At 39.3% G+C, this 17386-nt stretch overlaps 1 protein-coding gene across 2 annotated transcripts in view; it reads left to right on the top strand.

Annotated features, from left to right (window-relative positions):
- The window catches only part of LOC126234697 (chromosome transmission fidelity protein 18 homolog), a 511528-nt gene that overhangs the window by 57864 nt on the left and 436278 nt on the right, over nt 1-17386 (top strand). For both annotated transcript variants that reach the window (XM_049943438.1, XM_049943437.1), the window contains exons 7-8: nt 10187-10366; nt 13531-13648. In XM_049943438.1, coding sequence (XP_049799395.1) covers nt 10187-10366; nt 13531-13648 — 298 coding nt within the window. The remainder of the gene's footprint in view (nt 1-10186; nt 10367-13530; nt 13649-17386) is intronic.

Genomic DNA, 17386 nt, shown 5'->3' with positions numbered 1-17386 from the left:
AACCTGACAACAGCTTTCGCATCTCGCAACTACCCTCCCGACCTGGTACAGAAGCAAATAACCAGAGCCACTTCCTCATCCCCTTGAACCCAGAATCCCCCACAGAAGAACCACAAAAGTGCCCCACTTGTGACAGGATACTTTCCGGGACTGGACCAGACTCTGAATGTGGCTCTCCAGCAGGGATACGACTTCCTCAAATCCTGCCCTGAAATGAGATCCATCCTTCATGAAATCCTCCCCACTCCACCAAGAGTGTCTTTCCGCCATCCACCTAACCTTCGTAACCTGTTAGTTCATCCCTATGAAATCCCCAAACCACCTTCCCTACCCTCTGGCTCCTATCCTTGTAACCGCCCCCGGTGTAAAACCTGTCCCATGCACCCTCCCACCACCATCTACTCCAGTCCTGTAACCCGTAAGGTGTACACGATCAAAGGCAGGGCCACATATGAAAGCACCCACATGATCTACCAACTGACCTGCCTACACTGTAATGCATTCTTTGTGGGAATGACCAGCAACAAACTGTCCATTCACATGAATGGACACAGGCAGACAGTGTTTGTTGGTAATGAGGATCACCCTGTGGCTAAACATGCCTTGGTGCACGGCCAGCACATCTTGGCACAGTGTTACACCGTCCGGATTATCTGGATACTTCCCACCAACACCAACCTATCCGAACTCCGGAGATGGGAACTTGCTCTTCAATATATCCTCTCTTCCCGTTACCCACCAGGCCTCAATCTCCGCTAATTTCAAGTTGCCGCCACTCATACCTCACCTGTCATTCAACATCATCTTTGCCTCTTCACTTCCGCCTTGACTGACATCTCTGCCCAAACTCTTTGTCTTTAAATATGTCTGCTTGTGTCTGTATATGTGTGGATGGATATGTGTGTGTGTGTGCGAGTGTATACCTGTCCTTTTTTCCCCCTAAGGTAAGTCTTTCCGCTCCCGGGATTGGAATGACTCCTTACCCTCTCCCTTAAAACCCACATCCTTTCGTCTTTCCCTCTCCTTCCCCTCTTTCCTGATGAGGCAACAGTTTGTTGCGAAAACTTGAATTTTGTGTGTGTGTTTGTGTTTGTTTGTGTGTCTATCGACCTGCCAGCGCTTTCGTTCGGTAAGTCACATCATCTTTGTATATATATATATATATATATATATATATATATATATATATATATATATATATATATATATATATATATATATATATATATATATACGCGCACACACACACTATATATATATATATATAGTGTGTGTGTGTGTGCGCGTGTGCGTGTGTGAGCATATGCATGTTTCTCCTACAAGCTTGAAAAAGGAGGCTAGCAAAGCTCTATACCTTTTGTTTGTGTACTTATCGACAACACAACACTTCTGCCTTTCAGTGAACCATCTCCTTTATTCCTAAATAATTCGTAAATCTCAACCAGAACTTTCTGTACATTATTAATCTATTAGAAGAAATAGACAGGTGTGTGACATGTGGTTGTTTGGGTTGCTTGGGTAACGTATGTGGTATGCCGACTACTTGCGATAAACGGAAAATCCAGTTTCGAATCCCAGCCAGGCACAAATTTTCAACAAATTTTAATGTGTCGCTTTATGTAGTGCATGCATACCTATTATAGTTAAGCTGAATTTCACTAATAAAATTCAATATTTGAAACTGTAGTTTCTCATCCATTCTATTCAACTCATCTTGCAAGCCTCTGCTGTATACAACAGAATTGCAATGTCATCAGAAAACCTTAAAGGTTGTGTTCTCTTTCAGTTTCTTCCTCATCCTCTAAATTTTAATAGCTTTCACAAATATCTCCTTGATTTGCTTTACTGCTTGGTCTAAGTACAGACTGCATAACGTGGGAGACAATAATACAATCTTATTTAATTCCTTTCTCACATGCCGCCTGCCTTTGATATTCATCACGTCCTAGAATTGCAGTCTCTTTTCTACATCTACATCCATATTCTGCAAGCCACCATGAAATGTGTGGCTGAGGGTACTTCCCACTGTACCATTTATTAGGACTTATTTCATGTTTTTTGCGAAGGAATAATGATGGCTTAAATGCCTCTGTGCTGTAACTAGTCTGAGTACATCTTCGCAATCCCTATGAGAGCAATATGTATAGGACTGTAGTATTTTCCTGAAGTCTTCACTTAAAGCTGTTTCTTGACTTTAGGAACAGGATTTCATGGGATGTGCGGTTTCTATCTTCATGCTTCATATTTGCCATGTTTTTGTGATATCACTTTTAATTTATTTAAGTTTTTATTTATTTTGATAATGTAGTGGCTTCAAGTGTATTTTTTGCTTGTTCCATAAGACAACTGAAAATGACTAAAGTATTGAAATTGGTTTATTTTGTATTTGATGATGAACTGCAGTTTCAAATATTGAAATTCATTCCTGAAAATCAACTTTATCTGTATTAGGTATAGACTATTTCCTAAAACCAGGACTCAAACACAGATTTCCCAGTTATTGCACATGGTCACCTTGCCACAAAGGAGATCTAAGCTTCGCACCCTCCTCCCCCCCCCCCCATGAGGTCCTTTGCCATCCCCACTCCGACACCCCTCCTGCCCAAGGTCTTTCTGTGCCGATTCTGAGCAGCAAATGTTTTTGTCAGCCACTCATAAGAAAACTGCCCGATTTCAATGCTGTGCATAGTGGTTCTAACCTCCATCAGAGAGGTGTTAAAAATAAGGGGCATTACATTTGGATAAGATGGGCTGTGAGGACCTTCCCATCATGTGACACATCTATAGTGGCACTGGACTAAATTGTGGAGAAGCTTGGTGTCAATGTGACATCATTAACCCACCTTCCACATCACATGAACTTCAGAGCTGTGGCCCTTTTTTTTCTTTGTGTATTGACATCTTACTCCTCGAAGCATCACAAAGCACAAGGGTGATGTCACAGGGTGCCATGCTTTTGCATTATCACAGAGCGAGGTTATATACAACTTTGAGACCAATTTCAAATTTAAGTGTTGCAATGGGTGGGAATTATTGGGTTTCAAAAACCTGTTCCCTTAATTCTGTTATGCAGTGCACTTCTTTTCATAGGTTATTAATTTAACTACCCACACTTGCACAACTTGTGATTCCCATGATGGTTTTTAGAATCAAAACAGTGAGAAGTTATAGAATATTGTCATTTTCATCACAGGCCCATCTTCACCTTATACATATTTATATTTGATGAGAAACTACAGTTTCTCATGACTTTCAGTTTTGTATTCAGTTATTTTGCTATGCTTGCATATATTACTGTAGTACTGTTCGGAGTTACTGTTTAGTGTTTTGTGTAATAAATGTGTGTATTTACAATTACTGTAGTGCCAGCCGTTGTGGCCGAGCAGTTCTGGGCACTTCAGTCCAGAACTGCGCGACTGCTACGGTTGCAGGTTTGAATCCTGCCTCGGGCATGGATGTGTGTGATGTCCTTAGGTTAGTTAGGTTTAAGTAGTTCTAAGTTCTAGGTGACTGATGACCTTGGATGTTAAGTTCCACAGTGCTCAGAGCCATTGGAACCATGTGAATTACTGTAGTATTCAGAGTTACTGTTTAGTGTTTTGTGCTAAAAAACGGCTGTATTTACACATTGGTATTTCAGGAATTACTGTTAGCCTGGCCACTAACCAGATAACATATTATGTAGCAATGAGAATTCAAAGAATTGTGAAGACAATCCAGAATGGCAACAACAGAACTCGTGGAGCTTATCAAAATGTCGGCACTCCAACAGTGGCAGCTTATGGAACAGCAACAAGAAACATAAAAAGAACACTGCTGAAACTGCTGCCAAAATGCAGTGCTACATCACTGGATCAAAAATAAAATCCACCAGTGTTTCCTGCACTCAACAGAATGAAGGAACAATGGAGCACATATCTGTGACTCAGATAGACATTCTGAGGCACACCTGATAACAGACAACAACCAGAAACGTGTATTTCCTATCATGGATTGGCACTGACACTGATGAAGCTCTTTGGATAGGAGGAGTCAATAAGGAAAAATATTCTGAGCAACTATTTGTCAATTTTAAAGTAAAAACATATTTACCAGTGGCCTCTTATGAGTCCCATGCACAAAAGAAGCAGCATGGGCAGACATTATCAGAATGGGTGGCTGATATACGTAATATCACAAGGGATTGCAATCTCATATACAAACATGACAACCAAAAGATTGCTTATATTGATGGATTGATCAGAGGTGTCATTATACTGCATCCATCATGATACCATATGGAATTCAGCCATACAATGCAGCAATCCTTCACTGGATGAAGTTTTAAAGATTGCTGAAGCAATGAGGCTTCTCAAAGAATGATTAAAACAAGGAAGAATGAAAATACAGGAGATTCATCTGAAATTTTTCAAATGACCATCCACCACAAATCAAAACAGCCACATTCAAGAAGTCCATCAAAAGAAAGGAACCCTAAGCAGGAAAAATCTAAATCTTACCTCATTGAATGCAAGTTCAGAAATGCAATGTGCAATATCTGCTGGAAGACTGGCCACACATCCTCCATCTGCCTGCAGAGAAATAAAAATATTTTCACTACCAAGAAGCATCAGTATTCAATCTCATCATCAGGAAAATACAGAGTGAAGCAAATGAAGTTGCATAGGCTGAAAAAATCAGCAGCGGAGAAGATGCAGGAAAAATCTGCATACCACTGGAAATCAATGAATGTCTGCACAAAGAAATTGCTGGATACTGATGCAACTTGCTCACTAACAAATCTGAATGCTTGTGAATTGTTGGTATAATCAAAATACTTCATTTCATATTCATCACTGAAAACATTCAATGGAGCCCAGATTAAACTAAAGGGAAAAAACAATGGCAATGATCAAATATAAAAAACAACCAAAGAGCTTCTGTTACTGGCTGTCAACTTGTGAAAAACAATTAATCTCTTTGGCATGAACTTGTTCAATGCCTTCAATTTAAATATTAGTTAAAATAAGTCACATATTGCAAACATGGTGGTTCATAATAGCTTTAAAGAAGCTGAGAAGAAATTATGCCAGGATCATGAATCTTTTTCCAGCAGCAAAATATACAAAGCAGTTCAGAATTTGAAGACGGGAGCAACACCAAAATTTTTCATCCACATACAAGTGCTGTTTGCTATGATGGATAAAGTTAAAGAAGGAATTGAAAGACTGGCCTAAGACTGGAAGCCAATGAAGACCAGTCAGTGGGCTACACTAATTGTGGCTGTATCAAAGCCAAATTGATCAGTAAGAATCTATGGAGATTTAAAAGTGATTGTAAATCCACCAATCGGAAATACACCAGTATCCAATACCAAGACCTAAGGAACTCTTTAAATAATCAGAAATGGCAAATATCTTACAATAATAGCTTTATCAGATGCATATCTCCAGTTGGAACTGGATGAAGAATCAAAAAAGATGACAGTTGGCAATACTCAACTTGGGCTCTTCGAATATCAGAGTTTACCTTTTGGCATAGCAAGTGCTCCTGCAATATGACAGTGATTTATTTAACAAATCACAAATACCCTACCTGGATGTTCCAGTTATTTGGATAGTGTAATTGTCACAGGCACAAATGTGAATGAGCACGTGAACAATTTGCACATGCTTTTCACATGACTGGAAGAAAATGGCGTCAGGTGCGATAGAAAAAAACGTGAATTGTAGGCCACATCACGGATGTGGGTGGAAGCTGACATTCCGAAGCTGTAGTCTGTAACATATAGTCTGTTACATTCCATCCTGGATTTTCCATTGTTCGAAGCTATAGTCTGTGAGATGAGTGAATGGTATTGAAAATTCAGGCGGGCAGACGACAATGTTACCTAACATGGCTTGAAGTGCATTCCGCACCCGGTCTCTACTTGTATGCATTCTCTAGCAGCAGAAACAAAAGAGTCGATAACATGCAGGTCATATTTGTACGCATAAATTTATTTACTGTTGCTGTTTGTAATATATGTATAATCTCAAAAAAATTGAAAAGAGCTACTTAGTATCTACTATGCTGAAATGTAAAATTATTTGTCAAACTTCACCATATAAATGAAAACTATTTTTTTTTTCATCCTTGAACATACACAGTTTTTGATTCCATTGATGAATATTAGCAATATCAATTAGTTCTACAGTGAGTGACTGAATAATTTGTGAGTATATTAACAGTTATGATCTGAAGATGGTACTCACAGTAAGATGATAGGTCGCTGGCATGCTCACTCCTTACATTCCTTGAGTGTTTTGTAGCTATGCTAATGGAAAAACACCACTCTCATTACTGTAAGATAGTCGTCCGCCCCCGGTAGCTGAGTGGTCAGCGTGACAAACTGTCAATCCTAAGGGCCCGGGTTCGATTCCCGGCTGGGTCGGAGATTTTCTCCGCTCAGGGACTGGGTGTTGTGTTGTCCTAATCATCATCATTTCATCCCCATCGACGCGCAGGTCGCCGAAGTGGCGTCAAATCGGAAGACCTGCACCAGGCGAACGGTCTACCCGACGGGAGGCCCTAGCCACACGACATTTCATTTCATTTCACTGTAAGATAGTCTTCTTTAGCGCTGCTTGAACTATCACAGCTCTCTCCCAGTTGTATAATTAAATTTACTACACATTCTTCCACAACACCTTTGTTTTTGGGTGCCTTTCTGATGATACTTGTTGTACTATTCAGTTGTACTATTCACAGTACTGGTGGACTTGTCAGATTCATCATAAGTGATGTTTTGAACCACTTTTGAAAAACCAAGCTGTTCATCTCTTTGAGGTAGTCACCTGACTTTTTTGAATGAAACATTAATAAGCAATATGGTACAAAACCAGCCAATGTACTTGCATATAAAACAGTAATTCATCCTCCTTTTCCAACAAGCACTGTCATGGTCCCCTGGGGTGTTCCATCACTCCAGCTTCCGTGCAAGGAATGACTGGCATTAACCCACATTTCATCCAGCCACACTATATTTTTGAATCTCACACCTATTACTGTGAATAGAAATCTGCACCACCATGTGACTGCCTTTGTCCTTTCCATTAGTATTGTCAAGGACACTTTTAGGGGAGGGAGGGGGGGACCAACTGAGATGGAGAGAACAAGCAAGATGCTACAATAACTGGACATCTCACTCTCTGAAATACTTCACAGCTGTCTCAGCCAAGGATCACATTGTCATTGATCAGTTCATCAAAGGAGGAAGAAAAGCCAAAGAAGGATTCAAACTTTCAGGTTGGTGATCAAGTGTATGCCAAAAATTTCTTAAACAATTTGTCAAGTGGATCTCCATGGATCATTGAAAGTGTAATCAAACAGATGGAAAATAAATACATAATAAAAGTACCTTATGGAACTCTCAAAAGGCTCCAAAACCAACCCAAAAAATGCAGCACCTTGAAGAATAATGGGCAGCACAGATCTGAAAAGGAATGGGACCTAATTCAACTGCCTCCTGAAGAAGCAGTATAACAAGATGAAACTGGAGCACTGCCTCCTGAACCAGCAATAAAACAGGGTGAAAATGAACACCAGGTTACTTCAGAGATTGAACCTGAAAACACACATATTGAGGGGACATCTACCAAACAGATGAGATCAACAAGGCTTTGTCAAATGTGGTCTGTTACAGACTATCCTCAAATTAATTGGAGAGGAAATGTTTTATTTGAACCATTACAAATTTTCATAAAATTTCTATCCATATACATAAGTGCTACGAATTTCAGTTTTGCATTCAGTTGTTGTTATTTTGCTATGCTCACTTTGGTTACAGTATTATTGTGCAGAATTGCTGCTTTGTGTATCATCAATAAATGTATGTATTTACATACCATCTACTTCAAGAATTACAATTAGCTTGGCTGCTAGCGAAATGGCATGTTAGATAATGTAGAGTAGTTGAATTAAGTAAGATGATGCCAATGGAATCACATTAGGAAATCAGAAACTAAATGTGGTAGATGAGTTTTGCTATTTGGGCAGCAAAATGACTGATGGTTCCTGAAGAAAAAAGAATGTAAAATGCCATCAGTCATGGCAAGAAAACTTTTCTTAAAAAAGAAAAGTATTGTAACACTATGAACAATATCAGCCCTTTGGCAGGTGAGTCATGCAAGTTTCATGCTTTCATAAAAGTAAGTTGTTTAGATTATGTTAATAGTTAGTTTACTACAGATTACTCTGTAAATATATCTATTACTATGTGTTTTGATTTAATATTAAAGGCTCCCCTTTTCTTTATGTATTACTCCAGAAAATCCGAAATTATTGTAAAATCAGACTATAGTTGTAGTTTTGTTTACAGCTACAATAGCTTAAGAATTATCCTATGCACCTCAGAGTTTCATAAATATGCTTGTTTTGTGACAAGTTTTTTGTTACTTTTTAATGAAAATGTGTTTAAGATTTTTTTGACATGTTACAAATCGATGAGATCATTTTGCTATTTGACTACAATAAGCAGCTTCTGTTGGTTGTAAGTTGCAGTCTCGCAGATTTGGAGAGTTCCTGCAAAAGAGAGGCTAGCATGTAGATCACATCAAATCACTGTAACAATAATAGAGAAAAAAGAAAAAAAAACAGCTCCGAGGAAAAGAATAAACCTCCCATGACAAAACCACACTTCTTGCTTAGAGAGGGTTGCAAGAGTATTGGTTCCAATGTGTGAAAACTCTTTCATATTAAAAAGTTCAAAATCATCCGTCTCTAACATCATTTACCCTTACTGTGTACTTCCCAATGAAAACAGATAAGACTGTGGATTGCTCCAATGTGAGTCAGTATGGGACTAAGCAGTGTTGACATTATTGGAGGCTGTGGGGAAGTCAACTTTCCTTGCAGCTTAGCCTGCAGAAGTGGCCTCTCCTGCACTACCTAATGTTAATATTGTCACACTTTCTCAGAAAAGTTGCTAGTCATTATTCATTGGGAAATGCTTTTGTGCTCATTTCAGAAAATGAATATGTTCGTATTCAATGAGGGCACTAATAACCATGACATTGAACACACTAAAATGCCGATGACGACTATGACCACCACCACCACCACCACCACCACCACATTACTACTTTTTTCTAAAGTGTTTCATTTTTGAACAAATATCATCCTTGTAGCATTTTTCTATTGGCGTACATCCTCAAAATGAGCGATGCAAGTTGAAACAGATGACATTCATATACAAATTTAAAGATGAGAGCTGTATTCGAATAAAATAGTTTGTAAATAACCAATTACAGTTTAGATCTTCAGATATTACACTGGTGTCCAAAATTAAAGCAACAAAACAAAATTTTTCATGGTTGCATTTATTTTGCCACAAAATATTATAATCAGGGGATAGAAAAGTAGAAACAATATAAAGAATACAGAACGTAAACAACTGCAACATGCATAATGGCAGACAAAAATTTTCTCTGTTTTTTCTGGCTTAACGGATTTACAAACCCATTCTGAAAACTGGTTAATGCGCTCAATGTGGGATGTGACCACCTCTGGCACCAACACAGGCCTGACAAATGACAGGGCGTGCTGTGAATGATGTCATCAATCTCAAGTTGAGAAAATAATGCTCATTCCTTGTGTGGTGCTGCTCACAAGTCTTGGAGAGTGGTTGGTGGATGCTGACGTGATGCAACAAGTGTCCATAGTGGATCCGAGATTAAGTCTATGGTCAAATCAAGAGAGCAAGCAGGCCACGCCATGTGTGCAATAGCTTCCATTTCCAGGAAAACATCAACTACCCGTACTCTGTGAGGTCAAGCATTCTTGTCCAGCAATAAGATGTCTGGGCCCACAGCACTTCGCAACAACTGCACATGAGGTCCCAAGATCTTGTCACAATACCTGACAGCAGTTAAACCTTTCCAATTTAACCATACAGTTTCGTGAAGAGGTATTCGAATGGATTAGACACAAGGTGGGGAAATAGTGGTTTGTTGCTTTAATTTTGGACACCAATGTATAAGTGCAAGTGTCATTGTTCACTTTAAAAAAATACATTTTTCAAGTAAGTAGTTATAACATTATTCTGCTGCCAAATTTTCATACTGATACTGAAGCCTTGGGGAGGACTTTGTATTGTTCAGTGCTCTGTAACACAACTCTTGAGGAATAATTGCATAGCAGTAATGCAAATCATTTCTCTTGCACTTAGATTCAGAAAAAATTAGACCAAGAAGAAGCAAATGAATTTGAAAGGAAGATCCGTGCTCTAGAAGATTCAGGAATGGATTCTGGTGTGGAACTAACCAGTGAAGATGAGAAAGAAGACTCTGCAGACCTGTGGGTTGAGAGGTATAAACCCAAAACCTACATTGAGCTACTGAGTGATGAGGTAAGTGCTCTCTCTCTCTCTCTCTCTCTCTCTCTCTGGGTGAAATGCTGTACCCACATTCACGAGGAAGGCGGTCTCGCTGTTTTACCATCCAGATCTAGGTTTTCTGTGCTTTCTGTAAATCACTTTAGGGAAATGACACTTTAATTCCTTTGAAAAGGACACTGACCATTCTGCCTAATATGAGCTTGTGCTTTGTCTAAAGACCTTATCATCAGTGGGGGTTGAATACTAAACTTTCTTCCTTTAATCCTTAGAGCTGAAGATGCTAATGATCCTGTACTCCAACTTTGGTTTCCTTTATATCAAAAGGCTAACATTCTGCCCAAGCTTGCCAATTACAGACTTACTTCCTTGTTCCTAAAAATACTGTCTGTATTAGTTCCAGATTATAGTTGAAGTTTGCTTGAGGGGCATAAACTTCAATTCTCTGTTACTGTTTCATCCTGTACTGTGAGTAACATAAAATATTTTTCTGGTGAGGGTTTACTTTTATTTTATTTTATTTTTTCATAAATTTGATCAGTGCCAATTCAACAGCCAAAACAGTTTTAGTTCACTATTACTATTACAGTAGTAGAGGAAATACCTTCGTATGCAGAGGGAATGAAACGTAATAATGGTTTTAATATCAGTCTCAAGCTGAAAGGAAACACACAGACAGAAAAAAAATGCAGCAGCAAAAAATAGTTAGTGTAGGGTAATGAAATTTTGGAAATACATTTGTCTTGGTAAGATATTTAAGTGATTAACGTTGCAAGATCACAGGTTAATGTAAACACAAGATAAGCCATTGCAAGTGTGAAATGCTCATACATTAATGATCTATGTTACCACAGAATGTTGAATGCAGGCATGCAAACATGCATGCATTATGTTATATGGGTGTCATATGTCAGTCTGTGGGATGGAGTTCCATGCCCGTTGCACTTGGTTGGTCAATACAGGAATGATTAATGCTGTTTGTGGATGAAACTGGAGTTGTCATATGATAATGCCCCATATGTGCTTGATTGGAGACAGATCTCTTGATCAAGCAAGCCAAGGCAACATGTCGACACACTGTAGAGCCAGATGGATTACAGTAGCAGTATGTGGGCGAGTGTTGTCCTGTTGGAAAACACCCCCTGAAATGCTATTCAGGAGTGGCTGCACGACAGGTTGAATCACCAGATTGATGTACAAATCTGCAATCAGGGTGGATGGGATAACCCCTGGAGTGCTCATGCTGTCATACGTAATCACTCTCCTGGACTGTAACTCCAGACCCAGATCCAGTATGTCTAGCATGTAGACAGGTTGCTTGCAGGCTCTCAACAGTCCTCCTACTAACCAACATGTGACAATCACTGGCAGTGAGGCAGAACCAGCTTTCATCAGAAACCAAACAGACTTCCACACTGTCCTCGAATGAGCTCTCACTTGACACCGCTAAAGTCGCAAATGGTAATGGTTTCGGGTCAGTGGAATGCATGTTACATGGCATCTGGTTCAGGGCTATCCTTGAAGTAACCATTTTGTAACAGTTCGTTGCGTCATTGTGGTGCCAGCTGCTCCTCAAATTGCTGCTACAGATGCAGTACAATCCACTAGAGCCATATGCTGAACATGTCGGCCTTCCCTTGCAGTAGTGCCACATGGCCATCTGGAGCCTGGTGTTCTTATGACTGTATATTCTCATGACCAGTGCTGCCAGCAATCATGAACTTGGTTACATTTCCTCCTAGTTTTCTTTCAATATAGCAGAAGGAACATCAAGCTTCTCATAGCTCAATTACACAAACTTAGCTAGGTGTTGATAGTGGCATCTTCGTCACCTTAAAGGCTGTCTTGACTAAGATTAGCTCACCATGTCCAATCTCGAAGGTAACTAGTGCTCACGACTGTCACAGCGTGTATTTAAAACAATTTTGATCCTTGTAGCAGCAGTGCTAGTGCCACTCTTATGTGACTGGTGCGAAATTGGAATAGACTTCATTGTTCTGAAGTAGAAACATGCCTGCCATCTTTCATTTATGTCATAACTCCTTCATGTTGTGATTTTTTTTCTATCAGTATATTTACTTAGTATATCCAGTTCTGCTTGCCAAAAGGTGAAGGAACAGAAAAGATAAGAAGTTAAAAGTACCTATGTATAAGTTATCTCTGAATTTGTGATCACATAGTCCACAGACAAAATAATATAGAGAGTGATGCATAGAATTGTAGTTGTGAATTGGTTTGTTTTACCCTGTTCCTTGGAATGTGCAGTATTGAAGAATTATTGTGTTATAGTGATAATCTAAACTGATATATTTTGTAACTAACGTATTTTGGATTTTAACGGTGACAGTTATGGGATACCTTCTTTTACTTGACAAAATGTACTGAAGATCCCAGCAGTAGCAGGAAGTACCCTTGTCACTTGGCTAGATAGAGACACTCCAGTTCAGAGTAGTGGTAGTTAAAAGTGCAACAATGGAAAGTGATCATCGAAAAAGTCTTTGTGGGCAGCAGCAGCAGCAGCTTTCTGGAAACAAAATGAGATTCATAACAGTGAGGAGGAAAAAGCAGGGAAGTGTAGACAGAGAAGGTATAAGAATTACAGTTGCCAGTGGTTTATTTAGACAAAATTTGGGTTAATACATATTATCCTCTGACTAAGTGCTGCCAAAGAGATAGTGTCCATGGAGTATTGTGTATCAAAAGTGCTGGTCTTCATTTAATTGTTGTGCCATGAACTACATTGTAGTACAGACATGTTGCATATCACAGTGCCCCTCTTGTAAGAATACCATAGTGTACACTGCTACTGTCTCTCCTCATTGCATCTCAAGTGTAAACATGAAAGTGCTTCAACCCACTCCACTGCAGTTTCTTTTACTGGGTAATAAGTATCAGATATGTACCAGACCACAGCCTATTTTAGATTCTGTCTGTAAAATTTCTTTTGTATCATATTCAAAATGCTGCAATAGTTTGTGACTCTGTGTTTAAGTATATGTGCAATTAGTATGGAACCAGTAAAATAATGCAAAAACATTATTTAATGTAAGCTTTTCTTAAGTCCTCTAGGATTTATAGCAAATACTTGTGGCAACTTTATGACATAGCTTCACTGAATTGTATTTGGAATGCCAACATTCACTTACTGAATATCTGTGTAAGGTTAATTATGTTTACAGAGCACCAACAGAACACTTCTTCATTGGTTGAAGTTATGGGATAAAGTTGTATTTAATCGTGAAACAAAAATAAAACGAAAACATAAAGAGGAAAATAAAACTAAGAAGCCTGTTTCTGGTAAGTGAAGATTTATTTATATACAAATTCTTCTTCATGATTATTGTATCAGAGATTTGTATCTAGTAAATATTATGAAGTTGGAGGTGCATAGTATTTTTTCAAATGTATTAACATGTGTGTTTTTCAAATGTATTAACATGGTCCTATTTTAAAATTGTAGAACTGCCAATATGAATTAATTCTGTCATTTTATCTTCAGCCAAACAGTAGTTTTAACATTTCAGAAACTTTCTGACAGGCTGAAAGTATGGTATTTACTATGCAAAATTTGTTGAATATGTAATTTGTAAAACACGTTTTATCTTGTTCAAATAACTTAGGGTGACATCATTGACAATCGCCTGTATTTCAACATAAAATGATTGCCAAGAACACTGCTCTTCTGTCTGTGTTTTAGAAGAAAACCTAAGGATTGTCAGGCTCCATTGATACGCTGCTGCAGAACTGCACCCGCAGGGCGTGCTGAAGCATCTGAAAAGATGAAAAGATCACTAAGGAGGCTCTTACAAATGATGTGTGAACAGTGCACCCCTTCCCCCCGTGAAGTTCACATGGCATACTTCGAATGTTCTTCTGTAATTGGTTATTATACATGAGAAATGTGGAACCATGCACTGCAATGCCAGCTAGGACTACATGGAGTAACACCTGGATTTCAACAGCACAAGTTGTAAAGTGACGATATGGGTTTATCACACCTAGGTATTAACGGAGTCTTCACACTGTCATTGACACTGGATACTCCCTCAGGATGGCAACACATTTTGGAGATCGGTGAAGATGATGCAACCAACACATCTTCACTATAGGTGGAACAGAAGTTTAGGCCTACTCAATAAACCTTTGGAAAATTTGTGCAGCGTTGCACAGCCCATAAAACACTTGAATTTCCTACAACTGTTTGTAATGGTGTTGTGATAGGTATTTTGTGTATGTCCTCTGGGGCCACTGGGATCTGGGTGTAGGCCTCAATAAGGTCCAGTTTGGATACTACTGTACAACTGCAACACACAGTCTCGAACCAACTGGCTACCTTGCCACCAAGTGCAGTGGCAGAGCTTATGTGCTTTCCAATGGTTGTGATGTGCATGCATGAACTATTGCATTGAGTTTCACATTGATGATCCGAAGTTCGTCAGAACCAAAATACCATAGTCAAGAGAAGACAATATTCAATAAATTATACGCTGTTGAGTGGCATGGGCAGTTGGGTACATCTACTGGACACAAGATTTGTGGAAATTCTGTTAATAGATGTAACAGTGGAGACAGTCCTGTGACAGAATGCACAGTTAAATCACTGCACTCAATTAGGTGGCTGGCAAATCTTACTGAAGTTGTTTGGTGCCGGATGCAACTATGTCTTACATCAAGTACAAGGTCATAAAAGAACAGAAAACCTAGATCTATAATTGGGTGGGTGACAACATTGACAATCAAGTTACACACGAAAGTTCTTCACAAGCCAAAGTTCCAATTTAATGTCATCCAGCTGTAAGTTAGTATGGGAGAAACATTTGCTGCAATAAGACTGAAATTATTGTATAGTCTCCCCTGCCACAAGATTGCCTTTGAGAACACACATATGTCTGAGCGTGTGTCAACAGAAAACTGCAGTTTGGTGGTTCTGTATGTCACCACTATGTGTTGTGATTGTTGGCTGAGATTTTGCAGACAGGCTCGCCCTTTGGCCACAGGAAGCTGACGTGTCCTACATACAGAGCATCTCTGGTGGAAATGTTCATCCTAGTCTGGTGTGGAAGGTGTGTGTTCACTTTTCCTGTGCGCTATGTTTGGCTTCTCCATCCTTTATGTGCTCCAAGAGCTACAACCTGGTGCTTGTGCTTATGTTAAATTTGCCACAGAGTGATTATATGACACACTTCACATGTGGAGTTGGAACGTCTGAAATTTTGTTTGCAGTTTCTGCAAACTTATTCAGCTCCTGTTCCTGTATCATTGACAGTATAAAGTGTGGCATGTTTCTCACAAGTGTGACAACCATACAGAGAGCAGGAATTTGCCGAGCACTTAAAAATGTGCCAGCAAACAGCCCTTGCAGGAACTGGGATGATTTTCTACCTACCAGCTCCTTGATGTATAGCAGCAATAGCATGTGTGTGAGTGATGGTCACCATACTATCTCTTCCTTCAGCTGCTTGCTTCGGTCTTTCACTGATCACACCACTCACTTTGAGGGCTGTTTGACTTCTTAACAGTGCCACAAATGCTGCCTTTGTTATGCTAACAGCAGCAGAACAGCTCTTGACATGACTGAACCATAATGCTGGGCTGCTTATCCAGAGCGGTGGTGCTCCAAAAGCTGCACAATGCACTTCTGCCCCAGGGTTCCACAAACAGGGCAGCTGCGGCTGAGTGGTATTATCGCTGCAGAAAGGAATCAGCTGACTAGAGGTTCATATTTACTGCAACTGGTGATATCTGTTTCTGCTCTTAGCATTTATTTTGTAATGCAGCTGCGTTCTCCTGGTTGAGATGCTCTTGATCCCACCGGAATTCTTGCTGCTGGTGCAGCAATTGCTGCTGCTCATGTAGATTGTGATTCTGTAGATGATACTGATGATGCAATCATTATAGCTGCACCCTCAGATGTTCCAACGCCACATCTGATGATGGCAGACCATCGACATTCAGGTCTTGTTGATCGATACTCATGTCTCGCATACTGTTGGCACTCAGACCTTGTGTGGTTTTGGTATTTGCACCCTCACAAAGCTCCAGTTCTTGAGTTAGGATCACCACTTATGGGATAAAAATATGTTTGGGTTATGAATAGTAGCAAAATATGTTTGGGTTATGAATAGTAGCGCAGAGATTTATTTGTGCAACTTTGTATGTAACATTGCTTACAAGTTACAACTAGTATCAAGTCAGATCACCGCAGAGGTACAGACTGTCCTTCCCACCACATGTAGTCTCCAATAGTACTTGGGAAATACCTGTCCTGATCTTGCTGGTTCCATGGTGTGGAAGTGAAAAGTGCTGAGCTGCCACATCTATGCTAATAGAATATGATACTAATCTGAATGTCTTGGGTTTGATCTTTTGTCAGTCACTTTTCACTTCTTTTACCTCTGGTGATGTTTTTTGAAGAGAAAAATTCTGTGTTGCACTGTGGTTTGGAATCCATATTAAACTGTAGGTCCTTCTACAACTGATTGGGTAAGTCAGTTCAGAGGACAGAGGGAGGCAATGTCATACCATCTCCAACATGTGCATGCCTTGTAAAGCACTATGGTTTACAAAACAATATTCGATTTTGATGACTATTTTTCTTAGTTATGTAGTATGGAAAGAAGTGTATGTAGAATTTTTTATATGGTCAACTAGTGGTGAAGCCCAGCATTCCCCAGGTATTTATTTATGTGCAACCACAACCTTATCACACGGCATCTGGTCTTGTGCTTAATGTCTGTGACCTCACGACCCCTAACTGTGTGTCCTGCAATGATATAATTTTACACTTACATTCAGTGGTATATGTGCATACTGTCTTTAAAATGGGTCACAAATACACTTAGTAATAAAGAAGAAATAAATTTTAATGTCATGTCTCATACTGTACTTTTACTTTGTGAACAGCTGAAAAGTAGTAAGTGATAAATAATTTTCCTTCCATCATGTTATAGGTGTTAACAGTGACAAAAAAAAAAAAAAAATTATTGCTTTGAAATTACGTTTAATGTTTGTTACAAGTCGCTAAATGCTCTTAGC

This window comes from Schistocerca nitens, chromosome 2 (genome assembly GCF_023898315.1).
Source record: "Schistocerca nitens isolate TAMUIC-IGC-003100 chromosome 2, iqSchNite1.1, whole genome shotgun sequence".
NCBI classification, from domain to species: domain Eukaryota; kingdom Metazoa; phylum Arthropoda; class Insecta; order Orthoptera; family Acrididae; genus Schistocerca; species Schistocerca nitens.
Note: the sequence above shows the minus strand (reverse complement) of the source record. Positions and strands in the feature narration are given on the sequence as shown.